Source organism: Chelon labrosus, assembly GCF_963514085.1.
Source record: "Chelon labrosus genome assembly, chromosome: 9".
NCBI lineage: Eukaryota > Metazoa > Chordata > Actinopteri > Mugiliformes > Mugilidae > Chelon > Chelon labrosus.
In genome coordinates, this window is record NC_140359.1 from 8,349,539 (window position 1) to 8,367,433 (window position 17,895).

General features: G+C 38.8%; 1 protein-coding gene across 1 annotated transcript; it reads right to left on the reverse strand.

Annotated features, from left to right (window-relative positions):
• Positions 1–1,597: 1,597 nt before the first annotated feature.
• Positions 1,598–17,710, reverse strand: piwil2 (piwi-like RNA-mediated gene silencing 2). The gene is made up of 24 exons (XM_084551852.1): positions 17,691–17,710; positions 15,647–16,109; positions 15,455–15,560; positions 14,877–14,991; positions 13,985–14,163; positions 13,742–13,829; positions 13,274–13,384; positions 12,701–12,818; positions 12,061–12,185; positions 11,629–11,709; positions 11,428–11,541; positions 11,015–11,203; positions 10,787–10,871; positions 10,478–10,570; positions 9,893–10,033; positions 9,393–9,506; positions 9,041–9,229; positions 8,388–8,489; positions 8,172–8,288; positions 7,102–7,190; positions 6,694–6,799; positions 6,189–6,442; positions 4,977–5,084; positions 1,598–4,162 (listed from the first exon to the last, which is right to left on the reverse strand). The coding sequence occupies exons 2-24, from the start codon at positions 16,073–16,075 to the stop codon at positions 4,006–4,008; spliced, it is 3,210 nt and encodes a 1,069-aa protein (XP_084407978.1). The 5' UTR covers positions 16,076–16,109; positions 17,691–17,710; the 3' UTR covers positions 1,598–4,005.
• Positions 17,711–17,895: the final 185 nt, after the last annotated feature.

The window sequence follows — 17,895 nt, forward strand, 5'->3', positions numbered from 1 at the left end:
GACTTAAAAACACCTTTACTACAATAACAAAAAAAAGTGTTTATTTTTTATTTTTAAATGGCCATAAACTGTTTGCATGGTTTGTTGTAGTTTTTGACAGTGGCTTCAGATTCATATAGTGAAGGACAACAACGAGGGGCTGATGGTGGATACATAAAAGAGGATAAGAGTATTAGTCGACTTCTTGCGTGGGAGGGGGAGCAGGATTCTCCAGACAGAGTCAAGGCCACGGACATCTAAAATAATCTTCTGTTTCTATGTTCAATTTATAGAGCCCCGGACGTCACGTGACTTTTTTTTTGTTGACGCCGCCATATTGGCAGGAAAACTCTGAGTTAAAATTAATGGATCCAGCGCTGATTTCAGACGGTCAGAGTTGCGCACTTTAAACAGATATAAATTGACCCAGTACAAGGCAAAACTCGACAGAATATACATCACGGACCCTTATCATGCACCAGCTGTGCTTTTTTCGAGCACTGAAAAAGCCAGCGCGGACAATGTTCCTGACCTGTAGTGTAGTAACCGATATAACTACCTTATTAACTTTCCTACTCCTGAGAGTCTGAAAGCATACATTTAAGAATTTTTCTAAGAATTGTAAAGCAACTACAATAACAAGTAACTGGTTTAATCTCGAATTTCTTTCTCATTGTGAGTAGTTTTAGTTATGAATGAGCAACACCTCTTTGTAATTATAAACATTAGCCTGACTTGCCTTTTTGAAAAGAAATCTGTTGGATATAGTGTTAAAAACATCAAAAAAAAAATTTTTTTTAATTAAACAGGATATTACACTTTAAGACGCTGGATTCTGTACCTGATATAATTCGCTACCCAAGCGAAATCCGTTTCTTGAGGGATCCAACCGCTCCATTTATTCATGTTTTCTTGCAGTCATCCACATCTGCCGTCTTGCGGATCTTTGGGAATCCTATAAAACGATTCCCCCTTTGCTTGTCCCCGATTATTCTGGCATCTTGGGGCACAACAGCTGTCGACCATTTTTGGTACTGGTATAACTAGTATAAGGACAAGTTGGTTAGTTGCTCGCAGTTGTCTACCAATAGTAATTAGAAAAGCGGCTTTCCTGCCAACATGGCGGTGTTATGATTGTAGGTGAAGGGTGACGTCAGCTACCGGAGCTCTAAAGAGAAGCATCGACTGTAAGCTTGAGACATTTCATCTTAACTAACAGGTAGAAGTGGTTAAATCAGGAGGGATTTCTATTCATTATAAGCCAAGTATCAACAGTAACATAACTTTGCTTGCCATGGAATCCTCTGTGTATCACATTATTGGGCCAGGCTTTCTTCTGGGCCATTGGCTGATGACATTAACAATAAAGACTATTAATCTTTAATCCTGTCGCCACCAAGGAGTTAAAATAATCAAGGATGAAAGTCCTGAAAGCAGGGATATTTACACAGAGTTACAAGACACAGAGACTCAAAATTAAACGAGGTAACGTTAATATTTATCCCATTTAATTTGATACACCAATGTATTTATACTATTTTAAAGCCTTGTGGTTATCTGATTTTAATGAGGAAATAAAATTTAAGCAAATTTAGTGCTGTTGAGTACTGAGTGCAGCCTTAATTGCTTCATTAATTTAATTGCATTAAAATGAGGAAAATGAGCAGTGGCGACCCTAGGTTCTGGGTGGCCCAGGCAAACATGTATGTGTGCCATCACCCCAGTCCAAAGTAGCAAAATCTAAGTTTTGCACAGTATTGTCGATGTTTATGGCTGTTGAAAAATATGCCAAGTAGCCACCTGTTTTTTTGTTTTTTTTTTTTTTTGTTTAGTTGTTTTTAAAGGGGCATCCAACATTCGCCTGCTTTGCCTGTCCTGTTGGTGCACAGTTGAAAAGAAGGGGACATTCATAGTCCCTGCAAATGCAACTTGAGGCCGAACTGACTCTTTATAAATTCTAACTTGCAATAATGACAGGAGTACAAAAATATTCCACAGCATATGCTAAAATTGGTCATAAAACCACTTCATATTTTTAGTCAACACTTATATTCCTGTAATGATCCAGAAGAGGTTCATGGCGCAGATTTGTAATAACTAAACATCCATGTATGTATATTTCTATATTTGGATTCCACATGGATTAATATCTTCTTCTTCCAGGGCCTATGGTTTCCCGATAGTCACAAATATCCGCAAGATTTACGGATCAAATTTAGTAAAGTCCCTTCAAAGCTGCTTAGTAAAACAAGAATGAAGGTTATAATCCCTCCGGTAGGTTTATAAAGCCTCCGTTCATATGCATTGTTATATACAGCTGCTAAATCCAAACATACATTGGTCAGGAACAATAAATACAGGCATTTGACCTGACCTCTGCTGATGTGATTGCACACGTTTAGTCTGCTTAAAATAAGGAGCTCTACAGGGTTATGGTTTTTACAAAGACTGTCAACACTTAAAATTTATAATTAAACCTGCAACCTACTCAGAAGTTAAAGCATGTACAATATAAATGTGGATGTAACACTGGAATCAGAAGTAAACCTACATATACACTTAGGTTGAAGTTATTTTAACAATTTTCATATTAAGAAACTGGTTGTGGCAAGTTGTTTGGAACATCTACTTTATGCATGACACAAATCTGGATATCATGGTAAAGTCAAAATAAGTCAGCCAAGACCTTCAAAAGAATTTGTCGACCTCCACCAGTCTGGTTCATTGTTAACAGAATTTTCCAGAGCCTTAAATGAATCCTGAACATACATCGGTATTAAATGTATAAATCAACAGCAGAGGACCTTGTGAAGACAGTGGAGGAAACCTATCAACAGTATATCCACAGTATAAAGAGTCCTACATCAATATAACCTGAGCTCCACAGCTCCACATTCATACAGATGTTACTTTTTGGAGAAAGTTGAACTGTGAGACAATGACCAACATCATGACAAGCCAAAGAACACCATCCCAACTGTAGAGCAGTGCAGTGTGGCACCATCATGTTATGGTGCTTTGCTGCAGGAGGAACTGGTGTACTTCAGAAAACAGTTGGCATCATGAGTGAGTTAGATTATGTGGACTGTGGATATACCGAAGCAACATCTCAAGACATTAGCCAGGATGTGGAGAAGTGGTTAGAGAAGCAGCTTTGGGACACTGCTATGTAAAAGGATGAATGGGTAAAATGCAACATTCCTCAATTCCCCATTATTATTAAATGGGTCTTTAAATGGAAAATGACCTAACATTGCTGGATTTATTTTCTAACATCAATACAGAGGCAAAAATTGTAGTATACTCAATTAATGTTCAGTGCCACCGCTAAGAGTGAAACATTACCATGGACCTACCTGGACTGTTATCAACCAGTGCAGTCAGCCTGGTCATGCTATTTAAGTGATTACACTGGTAACATTTATTTACTTATTAACATTTATTATATGGTGGTATATATGTGAAGCTAGAACCATGGCATCTTTTTGGATATAAAAAATGACATCAATCAAAATAGTTTACACTGAAAGTGAAATGAGCATGTGACCTGTTTTGAGCCCATCTCCTAAAAATGAAAACATACTTGAAAATTGCTGATGGAAACTTTTTCCTGGCTTGACCATCAGCAGTTCTCCACTTTAAAGTGCTAACTCTGCACCAACAACAAGGACAGGAAAACTAGTTTGAACAATCTTGTCTGTCAAAGAGGAAATACTCTTCCAGGCTCAAAAAAGCCATTAATACTAGAAGTAAAAATAAATACAATAGTGAACTCAATTCAACTACATATATTGTAGAACTCAGACTGCAATCAAACTTGAAGCAAGAGCTACATCTGACTGAATGAAATAAAAAAGGAAGAACAACAACAACTATCATTAACTTTCTAATTTTCATCTGTACGGACAAAATTGAAGCTCAAAGAGCACTATGAGCCACTTCTAACTGGTGTCTCACATGTGTGCAATGATTCATTGTCCGTCTCCAAAACCAACGTGATTTACTTGTCGTAGTAACTGGTACCGCTCAAAGGAAGAATAGCTTGTCTGACAGCTGGACAGCCGGCTCTGAGTGCAGGTACTGGCCAGAGAGGAAAGCCAGTTTGTGGGCATACTTGCACGGTGCAGGAACACGAATGGTGCCCGGCCAGTTCCAGTACAGATGGCACATCTTGAACGTCAATCTGGCATGGGACCAAATCAGCAATATTACATGTCAGTTCACATATTTACATAAAAGTCTTCACAATTTTAATTGCACTGATAGCATAGATGAAATACATAGAATAAAACAACTAAATATCACCTACTTACTGGACACTCTGTCCATGTCTGTCTACCTCTGCTACATGTGGTGACTGTGATTTTCATTAATTTTTTCCCCATTTGTAGCTCTCGTATTTATAAAAAAAAAAAAAAAAAAAAAAAAAAACCTTCTACTTCTACTGGTCACTTTATATTTCTAACAGGTCACTTTATATTTATATTTCTAACAGGTCACTTTATATTTTTAACATTGTTTATAGTTGTATAAACATTTTATTTCTAGTCACTTTCTATTTTTTATATAGCTTTTGTATTTTATGTTCAATGTATGTTACTGCTACTGGATGCTTGAATTTCCCTCGGGATTAATAAAGTATCTATCTATCTATAAAAACCACTGCCTCAGTATAACAATATAGTTTATATAATGAAAGTAAATGATCTCGCTTCATCTGGTTAGTTTGTCTTATAAATTGATAAGTCAGCAGGAGGAAATGTATAAAGAAGCTTTCTTTATAGTTGTTGTAAAACAATTGAAATGTCAGACCTACCAAGCTAACATGATCTAAGATCGTGTATGTGCGTGTTATTATTGTCAGTGCTGTTTCTAGCAACACTTTGCAGCCAAAACTGTTCCAGAATTCTTTGCAAACCTTATAGTAATTATCATAGATGCAAGAAAGAAATGCTTCTAAGCTGAATGACACTGAAAAGAAAATGGGTTGTGGATACCTTTGCAAATGGTCCGGTGTGAGGTTTGCCGTGTTGTACAAAGTAATGTAGTGTGTAGGAAGTCCACAGCCCTGACGAATGTGATGCGCCATCAGATAGAAGTCCACCCTGGATATGGGGAACAAAAAGAATAAAAATGACCAAGAAGAGATACACAATGTCTTTGACGGTTTCCTTGTCAAAGTGCACATTTGTACTAGAGTTGGACAACTAAGAAATGCACACAGGCATTATGAAATGCTGTGTGCATGTGTAGCAGGGTTTCCCACACAGTGTTAATACTATGTCGGCCCACCAGGGTCCAATTTACTCCGCTATGGTCTCAACGAATCGGAAATATTTTTGCACGTTTCAAACAACGCTGGGCTTGCATTGTTTTTCCTATTGTTCTTGAAAGCATCTCCCTCCCTCCCCTCCCCAAAGCCGTCTCCCCCGAGACCCTCCTGCTCTGTACTGAATTTATTAACCTGACGGAGAATACGGCATGGACAACTCACGTAGCATGAGAAGCTTTGTGTTGATTTGTGTTGTTCACCAATAAAAATTTATGTTACTGCGACTTTTTAAAACTTGATGTTTGTGCAGTTGATTTTTAAGACCATGGATATTTACAATTATTTAAAGAGAGTTGTTCAAAACCTGGAGAAAGCGACTCTAGATGTAACGTGAACTAGCTTAGCATTATAAGCGCTAGCTAGCAAAGTTAGATTGACACTATACTATAAAATAGATTTATTCGCTGATACTTAATCTTACATACATATGCCCAGAGAAACTGCAAAACTTCCAGGTAAGTTTCCAAAATGTGTATTGGATGTTTGAATAAAGCCAGAAACCGCCTCCACCCACAACTTCTGACATTCAGAAAATATTGGTATGGACCAATTAATTAGAGTTTAGGAAACTGGCGTCTTCACATTCACATATACACTTTACTGCACAATTTACATCTGTACTGAGGTGAGAGAGGAGAATGGGACTGAACGTCTCTTTCTAGCTGTTTTTCCATTTCATTCGTTACTCACTTACTTGTGTCACTTTTTATGTAAACAATCAATGTGGCACTATGAATGTCTCACTGGAGAGTCTAAATGTGCTGACAACATTGCCTCCCCTCCCACTTCTCACCCAGTGTGGCCGATCAGAACAACTATAAAAGCTTCTGTCTTCAAAATTAGTTCTGAGACACCAGAATCTGAGTTTAAGACTGACCAGTCTTTCTGAGTGAGGGTGTGATCCAGAACGGTTCCAGGTGGAGGAGTGCCAAAGCTGTTTGCAGCCCAGGAGTAGAGAGTGGTGCTGATGCGCTTCTGGACCACAATGAAGACCAGCTTAGGCTCATAGCTGGGGAGAGTCTCAAAGCATTTGATCAACTGTGGGATCTCGTACTGCTCCACCATCATCAGCTGGCTGTCTGACACACCATCCCGGTATACCACAATCTTCTCTGGCAAGTTGTGATTCACCTGCACAGAAGATCATACACAATTGTTATGTCCTTCAGATTACAATGTGTCCTACAATCTGCATTTACACCTAGCATAACATGCTTACAGACTGTGTTCTTATAGAGTGCAGCAATACTTTAAGACAATAAACCTGCTAGGAGGGACCAGAGTCCCAGTCATTTGTCATTGTTAGGTGGATTAGTTGTGGTTTAGAAAGGGGGGAATTGAATCAGATGACATTTTTGTAATGCATGCTGGTAGAGATTTACCTCATAGTACTTCTGCAGGGCTGCCAGTAAGCAAACTCTGAAGCCACTGATCAGTTCCTCAGATGGTGTCTGGAATATTACTCTGGAGTACCAGCGGGTCAGTGAGCTGGAGTAAATAAACAATGCATTTCTATTAACATATCACAATTAAAGCACAATTTTCTGTGAAATGCAGGATTATTCTCTTATTCAACATATTTAGCCCTAATATGAAAATTGGGGGAGTTTATTCTAAGGCTTATCTGGAGAGGCAAACTTAAAGCTTAGTCCTATAAAGGAAGTGTATGAAAGCTTGGTGCAAGGGCCTATAATGGAAAAGTTGGTAGGAAGCAACCAAAATGAATATTAAAACAACTACTGAGGAAATAAAAAATCCAAACAAGGACTGAACAAAACTGAAATTTGTACCTGTTCACACTTGCAACAAAGCCCATGACTGACTGATGTGCCTTGCTAGTGTCGTGGTGGACGTCAACTCCAACTACCATCAGGTGTTTCTGTTCAAAAGACACAGAGGTTTATCTTTAAACCATTTTCCATGCTACATCCTCTTACTATTTTCACCAGTCAAAACATCAGTGTGTTGTTGTTCCAGTAGCACTGTGATCTTTAAACATCAGACGTGGACATGTACTTCTCAAAACAAAGCATAAAATGTATGATCCATATACCGTAATTTCTGGACTATTGAGCGCACCTGAATATAAGCCGCACCAACTAATTTTAAAAAATAAAAATAAAACTGTACATATATAAGCCGCACTTGTCAATAAGCCGCAGGTGTCCATGTTGTAACATGAGTTACACAGAAAGATGGTACACACAAAGATTTTTTTCATTTTTAATTAAATAAATGCTTTCTTTCGAACAGTGTCTGTAACACAGCAGTAACACGCTGCCGTCTCCAACGTCTCACCATCGATTCATTGATGCCAAACTAACGTGCAGCAGCTCTATTTCCTTCTTCGACAGCCAGATCGATTGCCTTTAACTTAAAAGCTACATCATATGCTTTTCTTCGTGTGTTTTCCATGAGGGTGTGTGCATGATGCGCAAAATGACTGTTTAAAACACAGTGAATTTAGCATCTTCTTCAGCGCATTATCTCTTCCACCTGTCAGTGTCGCTTTTGCACTTCCCGCTAGAACGCCCCCTGGAGGCCGTTAGCCCATAAAAATCTATAGATTAGCCGCATCATTGTTTAGGCCGCAAGGTTCAAAGCCTGTGAAAAAAGTAGCGGCTTATAGTCCGGAAATTACGGTAACTGAACCTCCAAGGCAACAAAGCTGGTAAAATAACATCCAGGGTTTCAGTTTTGTTAGTTATTTCACATAATGAAGATACCTTCAAATGTTTGTCCCTTATGAGCTGCAATAATTATCACTCAGATAAATCACAATTAAGGTCTTGTCCCCTAAACGGTTCAGTCCCAGTAGATAAGTTGTCATCTTTCTGCTTTTCTAAGAGACGATTCTCACCAGAGGAACGTTAACGGTCCACAGCTCTCCTCCTAATTTGCAGTTCATCTGCAGGAGTATCTTCTGGGCAACACTCTTCAACTTCTGTGGTTGGGAAATTGTTCTGACATTGACAGCCTAATGACAAGTAAAATAAATCATAATAAATCATTAAAGACATTTAGACAGTTTTCCTCTAATTCTGAAACAGCAGCCAAACATACAAACGTCACAAACCTGGGAAGGGACGGGACTTTTTATACAGCACAGCTTCTTAATGGCAGAGTAGAGATCGTCTCTGTTGCCGACCATGATGCACACTACCAGCTGCATGTTAGGCTGTACATAGATGTGTCATGAAAACTCCAACATCAACATCATTAGTAGATCAGTAGGTGTAACTCACGCATACCAGCATTTCTACACGTGCAGCTATCTATTTCCTTTTTATGCACAAAACATCATAGTATTTACAAGTAATAAGAAAATACAAAAACTGCTAGAATGGACACTATTCAAGTTCACTCGTGTAACCGCTGACAGCCATTCTAAGGTTTCTGCAGTAAGCATTGACCTAATGAAGATTGGAGGGTAATAATACACATCTAGTCACTAATATATTAATATACAATTAATGCAGAACAGAAATAACTATAAAAATGCAAAATACAAAAAAAAAAAAAATTAAAAAAAACACAGAGCCAATATGCCTCTATGTGGTTCAGGGTATCTTTAGTGCCTCCACATTCATATTTTAAGAAATTTGCTTAAAGCTTTGCCCTTGTGTAATGAAATATTCAGCTGTGAAAGGCTTTAAGGAAGCAGGAAGACCCAACAGTTAAGGGGGCATTCGTCATACTACTTGTCAAAATGGTAATTTCATGTCATACCTCACTGGTGAGCTGAGAGTGGATGCTCTTGATGTAAGTCTCAGTCCGATCATCCTTCAGTTCCACACGAATGGGTCGTTCAAGTCTTACCCCAATAGGCCCAGCCACCTTGTTAAAAGTGGAAATCATCTCGTCAGCCTGTTCCGCACAGCGGCGAGGGTAGAAGATGGCCCAAATGCTCAGGGGGATCTAAGTGAAAGACGGGATGGGTCAGTTAATGATGCAGATTGTGGGATTTAAACCTATACATATCACTAATACATCACCTGTCAAAATTGTAACAGACTTGACAGTTAAGTTTTTATAGGCTTACTAATTGTTACATTATCTTCAACACATTCAAAACTCTCACAGAGCTGATTGAAGAATCCCTCACGATCTCTCTGGACCAGGACAAATCAGTGGCAGTGACAAAAGATGAGGACTGCAGACAGATGGTTTCTAGGGGCAAAGTTCGACCTTTCATCTGCAAAAACGGGAAACAAACTTTAGAGAAAAAACAAAGACCAACACATCAACACTACATACTGCCTTCAAACTGTCCTGCTTCACTTCTGTAAATCAGCCAGTCAGTCTTTAAATATCCTACAGATACAGTTGGACTAAATGTTTTAATATCCTGTTCCTCAAAGCCAGATTTAAAGGGTTCGCAGTTCCAAGCCCGTATTCATCCTCTGCATTTTTTCTCTACATTATCCAACAAAAATAGTTGCGCACAGAAACTTGCACACCGACGTCTGATTACATTTATTTAACACTAATGGGGTGAACACTGTCCACACTCTCTGCACCAATGACTTTTCCGACAAGAAAAACTATGATATGTTTCTCTGAAGTGTCTCATGTTCTTACCACAGCAACGTCTGAGCCAATCTCTAGTCCCCATCGGCTGAGCTCCTTCAGGCTGTCAGGGTTGCCGCTGATGTTCTTCAGAAGCTGATTTATTGAGTGGCTGTGCTGCTCACTGCTCACATTGATGTGCATGGTCAAGTCCTACAATATGTAATAAGACACTCTCAATGAGTTTGCAGTCGGGATTTCCACAAACTGATTTATCATCTTTGTTTCATAAAGATAATTACAGATCTGAGTCTGATTATGTGTTTGGAAAGTGCCGGAAGATGATAATCTTCACCGTCAGTCTTTCTGACAAGCGGAAAAAAAAAAAAAAAAAAAAAAAAAAAAAAGGAGTGCACTCTGATACTGATTCTTCTTTGAGTTGAGAGTCACTAGTGTTGAATGGTTTTTCTTTCTGACTTTTCAACTGAGTGTGTGCTGACTATCGTTAACAACATGTGTGCTCTCAGATCAACCAGTTTTTTTATGAAACAATATTTTTTGTAACAAAATATATTGTCTCTACAGTAACTTAAAGCAGATGCTTTAAAGTTCAAAGGAGGTCAGAGGAAGAACTCTGTGCTGTCTCATCAAACTTACCTTCATAGCTCTGAAGTCCTTCTTCATCTTCTCAGGAATTCCCGTCATGAAGGAAAGCTCTGGCACTAAAAGGATCTCTCCAGTAATGATTTGCTGCAATAAATGAAGCAAATCATCTACACAAGTGAATTTATCATTTCTCTTTCTCTCAGTGTTTTAGTGCATTTAAAGTACAGTCTTAAAAATTAGACCGCTAGAAAAACTGTAAATACAAGATGGTATTCTGGTAGAGGAATTTGCCGCGTGTCTTGACTATTTATATTTTAATAAAATAAATGTTTATTTACATAAATGAATGAATGATTTTACCTTCCCTCCTGGCTTGGACCTCTCCTTCGGCCGATGCATGAGTAAAGGTTGGCTCATCTCTTTGATTGTAATCCCATAGTTCTTGCTGTTGAAATATCAAAACCCATGCAATTACAAAGAGTTAAACAAAACAAACGTTAACACTCGAAATTAGATATAACTGCACCACCAGCATTTTATAGCACAGATACAGAAAATCACTTGTTATTCTTTTAAACGCAGTCCCACCTGTAGTATTCTGTAAAGGTGGTTGTTGACCCATCCATCAAAGTGAAGGTGTCTTTGGGTGACTTGTCCCACTCAATGGAATCGATGCGGTAAGTGCGGTTGTTGTAGCGGGTGATAATGATGCTGCCGACGAGTTCTTTGGTGCATTCGTCTTGGAAGTTCTCCCTGCTCTGGTGGTACAGTCGGTTCCTGGCCAACAGCAAGACAGAAGATCGGTTTTTCCCTCTTCCACTTAAGCACAACAGTCCTGTGTCTGGTTTTGGCCTTGTCTATTTGGGACATGTTGCTGTCCCTCAACTTCCCCTAATAGTTCAACCACCAATACAGAGGGCATGCAGAACTCACAAACGTAAATGCATCGATGACCTTGCAGCTGTTTGTATGCTGCCATTTATTTTACCGTGTAAACTTACATGACATCCAGCACAGAGTCATTCCGCAAAATTTTGTGAGAAACATCCACAGACAGGTAGAGACCTCCATCTGTGCGCTTTATACAGGTGGAATAGCCCGGCCACACTTGAAGCCTACAAACAACAAACAGAACAATAAATGGACTGGGGCCGTCATGATTTTAGCTGGTGTCTGATGTTAAATTACAACTCGCTACCAACCCTTGTTTTCCAAGAATGACTGCACTCTCTGGATCGTAATGATTTCGGCCAACCAGTTTCAGTCCAATGATTTTCATTACCCTTGAAAAGAATGAACAATGGGTCACACATGAAGACATGCTTTGTGTTATTTCATTACAGTGCTTGAATGAATACAAAGAAAGTAGAGGCATGTGTGTTCAGTGTTCTAATGAACACAAAGCCATGTGTGCCGTCTTTACTGACCTTAAGAAAAATGTTCTTAAACTTAGGAAAACAATTGAAAACTGGCTAAAAATCTTATTATTTGTGAGTGAACTCAATTTAAATTCCTGACCCGACAGGTTTAACAGAAACCTGTTTAGAAATCAATGATATGATGCATTCGTAGTTTTCTTCTAATTTTTAACATTAACAAGGTCAACCTCCAGTTAAACTGTGTAGGAAAGTTACCTCCTGAGCACCACGTTGTAGAATGGGATGCAAAGATCAGAGCAGGGAGGCAGTATCTTTGTCATCTGGATTTTGATTTGTATTTCCTCATTATCGGTCCGTCTCAAACTCTTGAGAACCACCACCTGCACATCATCAAATTACTATCATATAAAAATACACTTACGATTGTCAAATGTCTCTTTGTAGGAACCCAAGTCATTTTCACACGACAGCACCTGAATCACTGGGATTGGACATTTTGGAATTGGATTTTACTCTTGCAGTACAAAGTCTGTGTAATGTCCACCTGAGCCCATGTGAACAGAGCAGGTAATAGTCTGAAAAATTTATAGCATCAGAAAGTGCCTGTTGATGTGAGTCGTGTCCTGCTTCCTGCAGGCGTCCAATCTCTCCCAAACCAATCAGTGTGTATCCCGTAATAAGAACTGACACAGACATTTTTCTGTTGTCTGCTACATGTGTGATAACGTCATCAAGAATTTTTTTATTTTTTTATTTACAATGAACTGTAAGAATGTTCTGGTGTACAAAAGTCCGGTCAATCATTGAAAAGATAGATATCGTTAGGTAAAAAGACATAACGGTACAGTCCTTGTACATCTGCCACATTTAGTCAATCAGCAACTGTGATACTTACGTCATTCAGCTTAACAGGCAGGTACAGTATGGAGCCATCGAAAGCCACTACTTCCCCTGTGGTTGGGCGCTGGTCTTTCATCATGCCAAAACGCATCGACATTGATTCAACATTTGGTCTAGTGATGAAAATTGGAAATTCTAATTCAGAGAATAAAGTACTTCCTCCAAGTTGCTGACTGACAATAGTGGTTCAACAATCATTATTTTATAGACAATTATTCAGTCTAATTAGTTCAACATGTACGCTACATTAATTTTAACGTTTGTATTTAATAGTATCACTAGTAAAAAATTCCTTCATCCACAGATTTCATGCTAAAATATGTTATGAGAAAATATTATTTTTATTATTATTAAGTGGCAAGCATACAGACAGGCAACCATAGGATTAATCAACTACTCAGAAAAAAAATTTAGATTTCGAAAAATCGATTTTAAAGAACAGTCGTCAGTTGCAGCCCTACTTACATCACATATAAATATGGGTCAAACATCCCACTTTCATTTCCACCACTATTTTCTGTCTGTGGCTGCTGAACAGAGGAAACAGTGAAGGATTCCTGATACTTACGTGAACGTGACATGGTACTGATACACTGCTTCATTCTTGCATCTAATTGGGATGTGGTTTGATCCAATAGTTATGGGAGACCCTTTTGTTCCCACCTTATTAGGAGGCTCACTGACCGAGAGGAGAATATAAATGCACAAAAAGATCATTTCATCACGGTCATTACCTTCCAGGGAGAGTTATACACTTCTGTAGAGGTTAAGGCAATAGTGTGCTGATGTCTCAAATTAATGAGATTTCATGGACCAAATACCTTCTATCTGTAAAATGTCATCATACTACAAAGGCCATCGTCAAAGGCCTGCTAATAATCAACATGTAAAGTACACTCTTAGCTTAGCTCTCTTAGCCTTCTGGCCAACAAGAGCCGGTGGTGCCCGAACACCACAAAAATGTGATGGACACCTAGTGGCGTCTCAGTATCTTCTGACCCTAGGAGCTAAATGTGAAAGAGAAAAACATACTCACTGGACTGCCTCCATTGTCAGTTCTTTCTTTGCTGGTGAAGTAGTAAGCTCAAGGGCCTCTTGAATGGTTGACACAGGGGCCACAGTTCCTTTACGGCATATAAATTTCATTGAATGCATTAACTGACTAAGTTTCACAAAAGTGCCTTATGTAAATTATCATGTACCGTATTAGACATGCAGGAGACACACTCTCCACACTGCTATATTTCCCTAATTGTCAATTATTTTCAAGTTTCATTACCTGTTTGTGATGACTGAGGGTATGGGGCCATTTGTGGCCCAGGCGACTGAGAAACAGACTTGACCTGACCTGGAGGGAGAGAAGCAAGCAAACTGCGTCCTCTTCCAACTCCAAGCTGCGGCATCGCTGCTCTTCCAAGTCCCACCATCATCTGAGGGGACAATCCTCGGCCATGGAAACTGCAAAACGTCAATTGTCTCAGTTTTTACAGGTCAGTATTTCAAAGCCGATAATGGCTGGAATAAATCAGTTATCATTTTTATCGCACTATTGCTGTATGCTCAGATCTGCACACGCCTACGTTGCTGTTTTAACTACTGAACTGCTGGTGCTGACAACAGAGCAAGCAGTAGTATTAAAATGAAAATTTAGGTATTTTTAACATCATTCAATAAAACCTGTTCACTTTAATAAAAATCTGCTCCCACACATTTACTGAAACAAAGCTCACATACAAGAGAGCCACTTTAGTTACACCTACAACTTGCCCCCAAATGCCACAAAGAAACCAAAAACAATTCACAATTCAATTAGAAAACACCATCATGTAGGTGGTGTAGACAGCGTCCAGAGTAAAACTGAATCATATCTGATCTGTCAGATGAATATGAGATGGATAACTGATAGACGTGGATGTCATGTCGTACACTCTTATCAGGTCCCCCAAACTAATGAGGTTTTACAGTAAACCTTTCCTTCTCAGAGGTCTTAAAGTTGAGTTTCTGTTTAAACTGTTCAAATCAAAGCTGATTCAGCTTGGTCATTACTGAACTGTTCTTTGTGTAATGTTGTGTTCATTTTTTCCCTCATTTTGTCTTAATTAATTTAAACAGTGAAGAGTGAGCAGTTATAAGAAGCCTTTTAAATAATGCATCACTCGTCAGCTGCTTACCTGCTGCCTCTGCCAATCATATCTCCAGACTGGAAGATACTCTCTGGACTGTGGATGACACCTCCTGGGACACCCTGCAGTTTCACCTCTCCCATATCTCCAGCTGTTCCTCTCCCTGCAAAAAAAAAACAACCTAGCAAATCAGTTCTTATGGCTTTTCTTCACATGCACCAAGTAAAACTGCTTTAGCAGTTGATTGCAATGGGTCAACAAATTTGCAAAAGCCCTTTAGACCTGGGGTTTATACACCAAAACATATCTTACATTGTGTACAATGTGCAATAAAACAAACACACTGCTCTGGAATTAACTCTGTTAAGCTAGCTTTGAGAAGACAGGAATTCAGATATATTATGACACATCAATGTGGCGACAACTGCTGTCAATCAACACCGGCCGCTCAGCAACTCTTTGGCGAGGTAGCTATGGGAAACCATGGGATATTTCTCCTTTACAAACATTTGTATCTCTGTAATGGTTCTCATGACCTGAAGAACATGGTTTTCATAGGAATACCAGCTGTGGATGCTTTGCACTGAAGGTACCTTAATATCTCAGGATAAGTCTTAAATACAGACCCAGTGGTGGTGCTCCTCTTCCAGATGTAGTCATTGATGGCTCGATGCCTATTCCTCTAAACATTGAGATCAGTGATGAACCTTGACCAATGGTTGTCATGACAGTCTGTGACAAGACATAAAAAAAAGCTACATTTAGAGAATTGAAACAAGCAAATTGAATGCATATACAGATAAATGTCAAGTTCTCACCTCTTCTGTTGTCTTAGCGGGGGTGTCCTTAGGTAGGTCTGGCATCAATTCTTCCCCACTTGAGGGTGTATGTCCATGCTGTGGCTCCAGTCTAGGTAGGATTGCACCTCTTGCCACTCCTACCTTTGTTTCAGCTGGTGGGAAAAGCAACCCCCTGGCTCGACCGATTCCTAAATCACTAGGCTGCTCCAACAGCCCGGTAGCTCCTCCTATCACTGGTTCAGTGATGGGCAGGGTTGCTCCTTGTCCTTGTAGATTATCACCAAGGGTGGGGAAACTTCTGGTTTGTCCTACAGCAGGCCCTTCCGTAGAGACCAACAGCCCTCTACTACGTCCTACACCCAATTCCTCAGACTGTAGTCCTCGTCCTCGTCCCAACCAAAGAACACCCATCATATCACTGATGTTAGGAGGCTTTCTTGGATCCATATTGATATTGTCAGTTGATGTAACAATAGGTTAACTGCAGACAAAAAGCAAATAATGTTAGCGGTTTATCTCATTAATTAATTTCATTATTAATTAATCTCATTCATTGCATGCTGACAATAAAATAAAGCATTACAAGTAAATTCAGTTTGACCCAAGCTCTGGGGAATACAGACCAAATATCTTCCAACCATATTTTTAAGCAGAATGGCAATATCTATCTTGATTTTCCCTAAATAAATATTCAGCTGTAAATAAAAGTCCACATTTTACTAGTGCTATCACTAAAACAGTATTAACAGGTAAAAGGGTAAGCCAGAGGTCCTTCTCTTCCTCTGTCTTCCTTCACATATTCCCTAAAGACTTTTTTCTTTGTGTTTATTTGATTCCTATTCAAGACAATTTGACAAGGATGACTTTATATTGTTAATATAAAACAAAGAGTTTCATTTTTTCAACATTTTCAGTTGGTGGTGTGCCTTGTGATTTTTTTAATGAAAAAAATGTACCTTGGCTCAAGAAAGGTTGAAAAACACTGCCCTACAGCTACTGGGTCGTATTTGTATTCTACCTAGTTTAAGTCAGTGTCACTCCCCAACCCTGTGCTTATATAAACTATATTTTAAAACAGCCGGGTTGTTAAGAAAGCTGGTCTAATTTGTTTGTTTGTGTGTTTGTTTTGCTGTCAAGACAATTGAATGAGTTTGAAAGGAAGAGACGACATTATTAATCAGCTGTCACTTCCAACATGTTTTCTAGCTGTGGCTCTGCTAAAAATGTTAAAATCACAAAAATCTCACAAAATGATCGTAGATATTAATAGATATTAACTTCTTCCGGTGTATACATTAATATAAGGCGCCAAAATGGATCAAGCTACGTTGCTAACCTAATATAGTACAAAGGCTCCTTGGGTTTTAGAGGGTTATGGTGCAGTCTGCGTTCACATGATGGCGGTTGATGGGCGGTTTGAAACCATTAATTAAAACATTTGTAAAACCAATCCCGATTTTTGGAGTCCATTTATTCTCTAATTGTATTTATAGTTTGCAGCTTGGTTATCAAAATCCGGGTTATTCGTTGGTCCGACTGTTTAATTTTACATTAGTTAATATGCTTAAATTAAGGTGCTGCAACTATTTACCATAACTTAGTCGTATTTAATAATAAATAAGAGAAATAAGCAAATAAATTAGCGATATTAAGAGGCAATGGAGTTTCGTGTCATTTGCCTTGTAGTGGTTTGTTAACGCTAATTTTAATTAGTTTGACATGAAGCACCTTACTCCACAGGCTTTCCATACCTTAAAATCTAATTCCTGTAATTCGGCCATTACCTAGCTAATGCGGATATCTGACCCTTGAAATGAACAGTTATTACAATTATTTATCAAAATATTTCCCTGCAGGCTCTGATGTTAGCATGATGCTATATGTAGCCAAAACTACTGGCGGCTAGCTAGCCAACTGAAGCACGTGTTTAATTAAACTACACATTGACTTCGAAACTTCAAAAACCACCTCCCAGACCAGACAAAAAAAAACTCAATGTTTTCAGTTTTTATACAACTAAGAATAAAATATTAGCCTTTTAATTTAAAGTTGGATAACTCACCTGTAACACTAGGAGTCAGCTTTCTGTAACAGGAGGCGATTCGCGACTGAATTTCTCCAACGAACTCCAACATTGATTTATGGTACCTGCCTTCCAAAAGCCTTATTGGATAATCATTACATTCTGCGACGAGGCATTGGTTTACTGAACCTGTCAATCTGTTATTGTTAATTTACATGATGCTGAGGATTATTGTTTTGTCGCC

Coding starts and splice junctions, on each gene's coding strand:
- piwil2 (XM_084551852.1), bottom strand. CDS start 16,075: ATGGATCCAAGAAAGCCTCCTAACATCAGTGATATGATGGGTGTTCTT. Junction 11,204..11,427: donor GACTCTGTGCTGGATGTCAT/GTAAGTTTACAC, acceptor GCTGTTGGCCAG/GAACCGACTGTACCACCAGA. Junction 4,163..4,976: donor ACACCGGACCATTTGCAAAG/GTATCCACAACC, acceptor GTCCCATGCCAG/ATTGACGTTCAAGATGTGCC.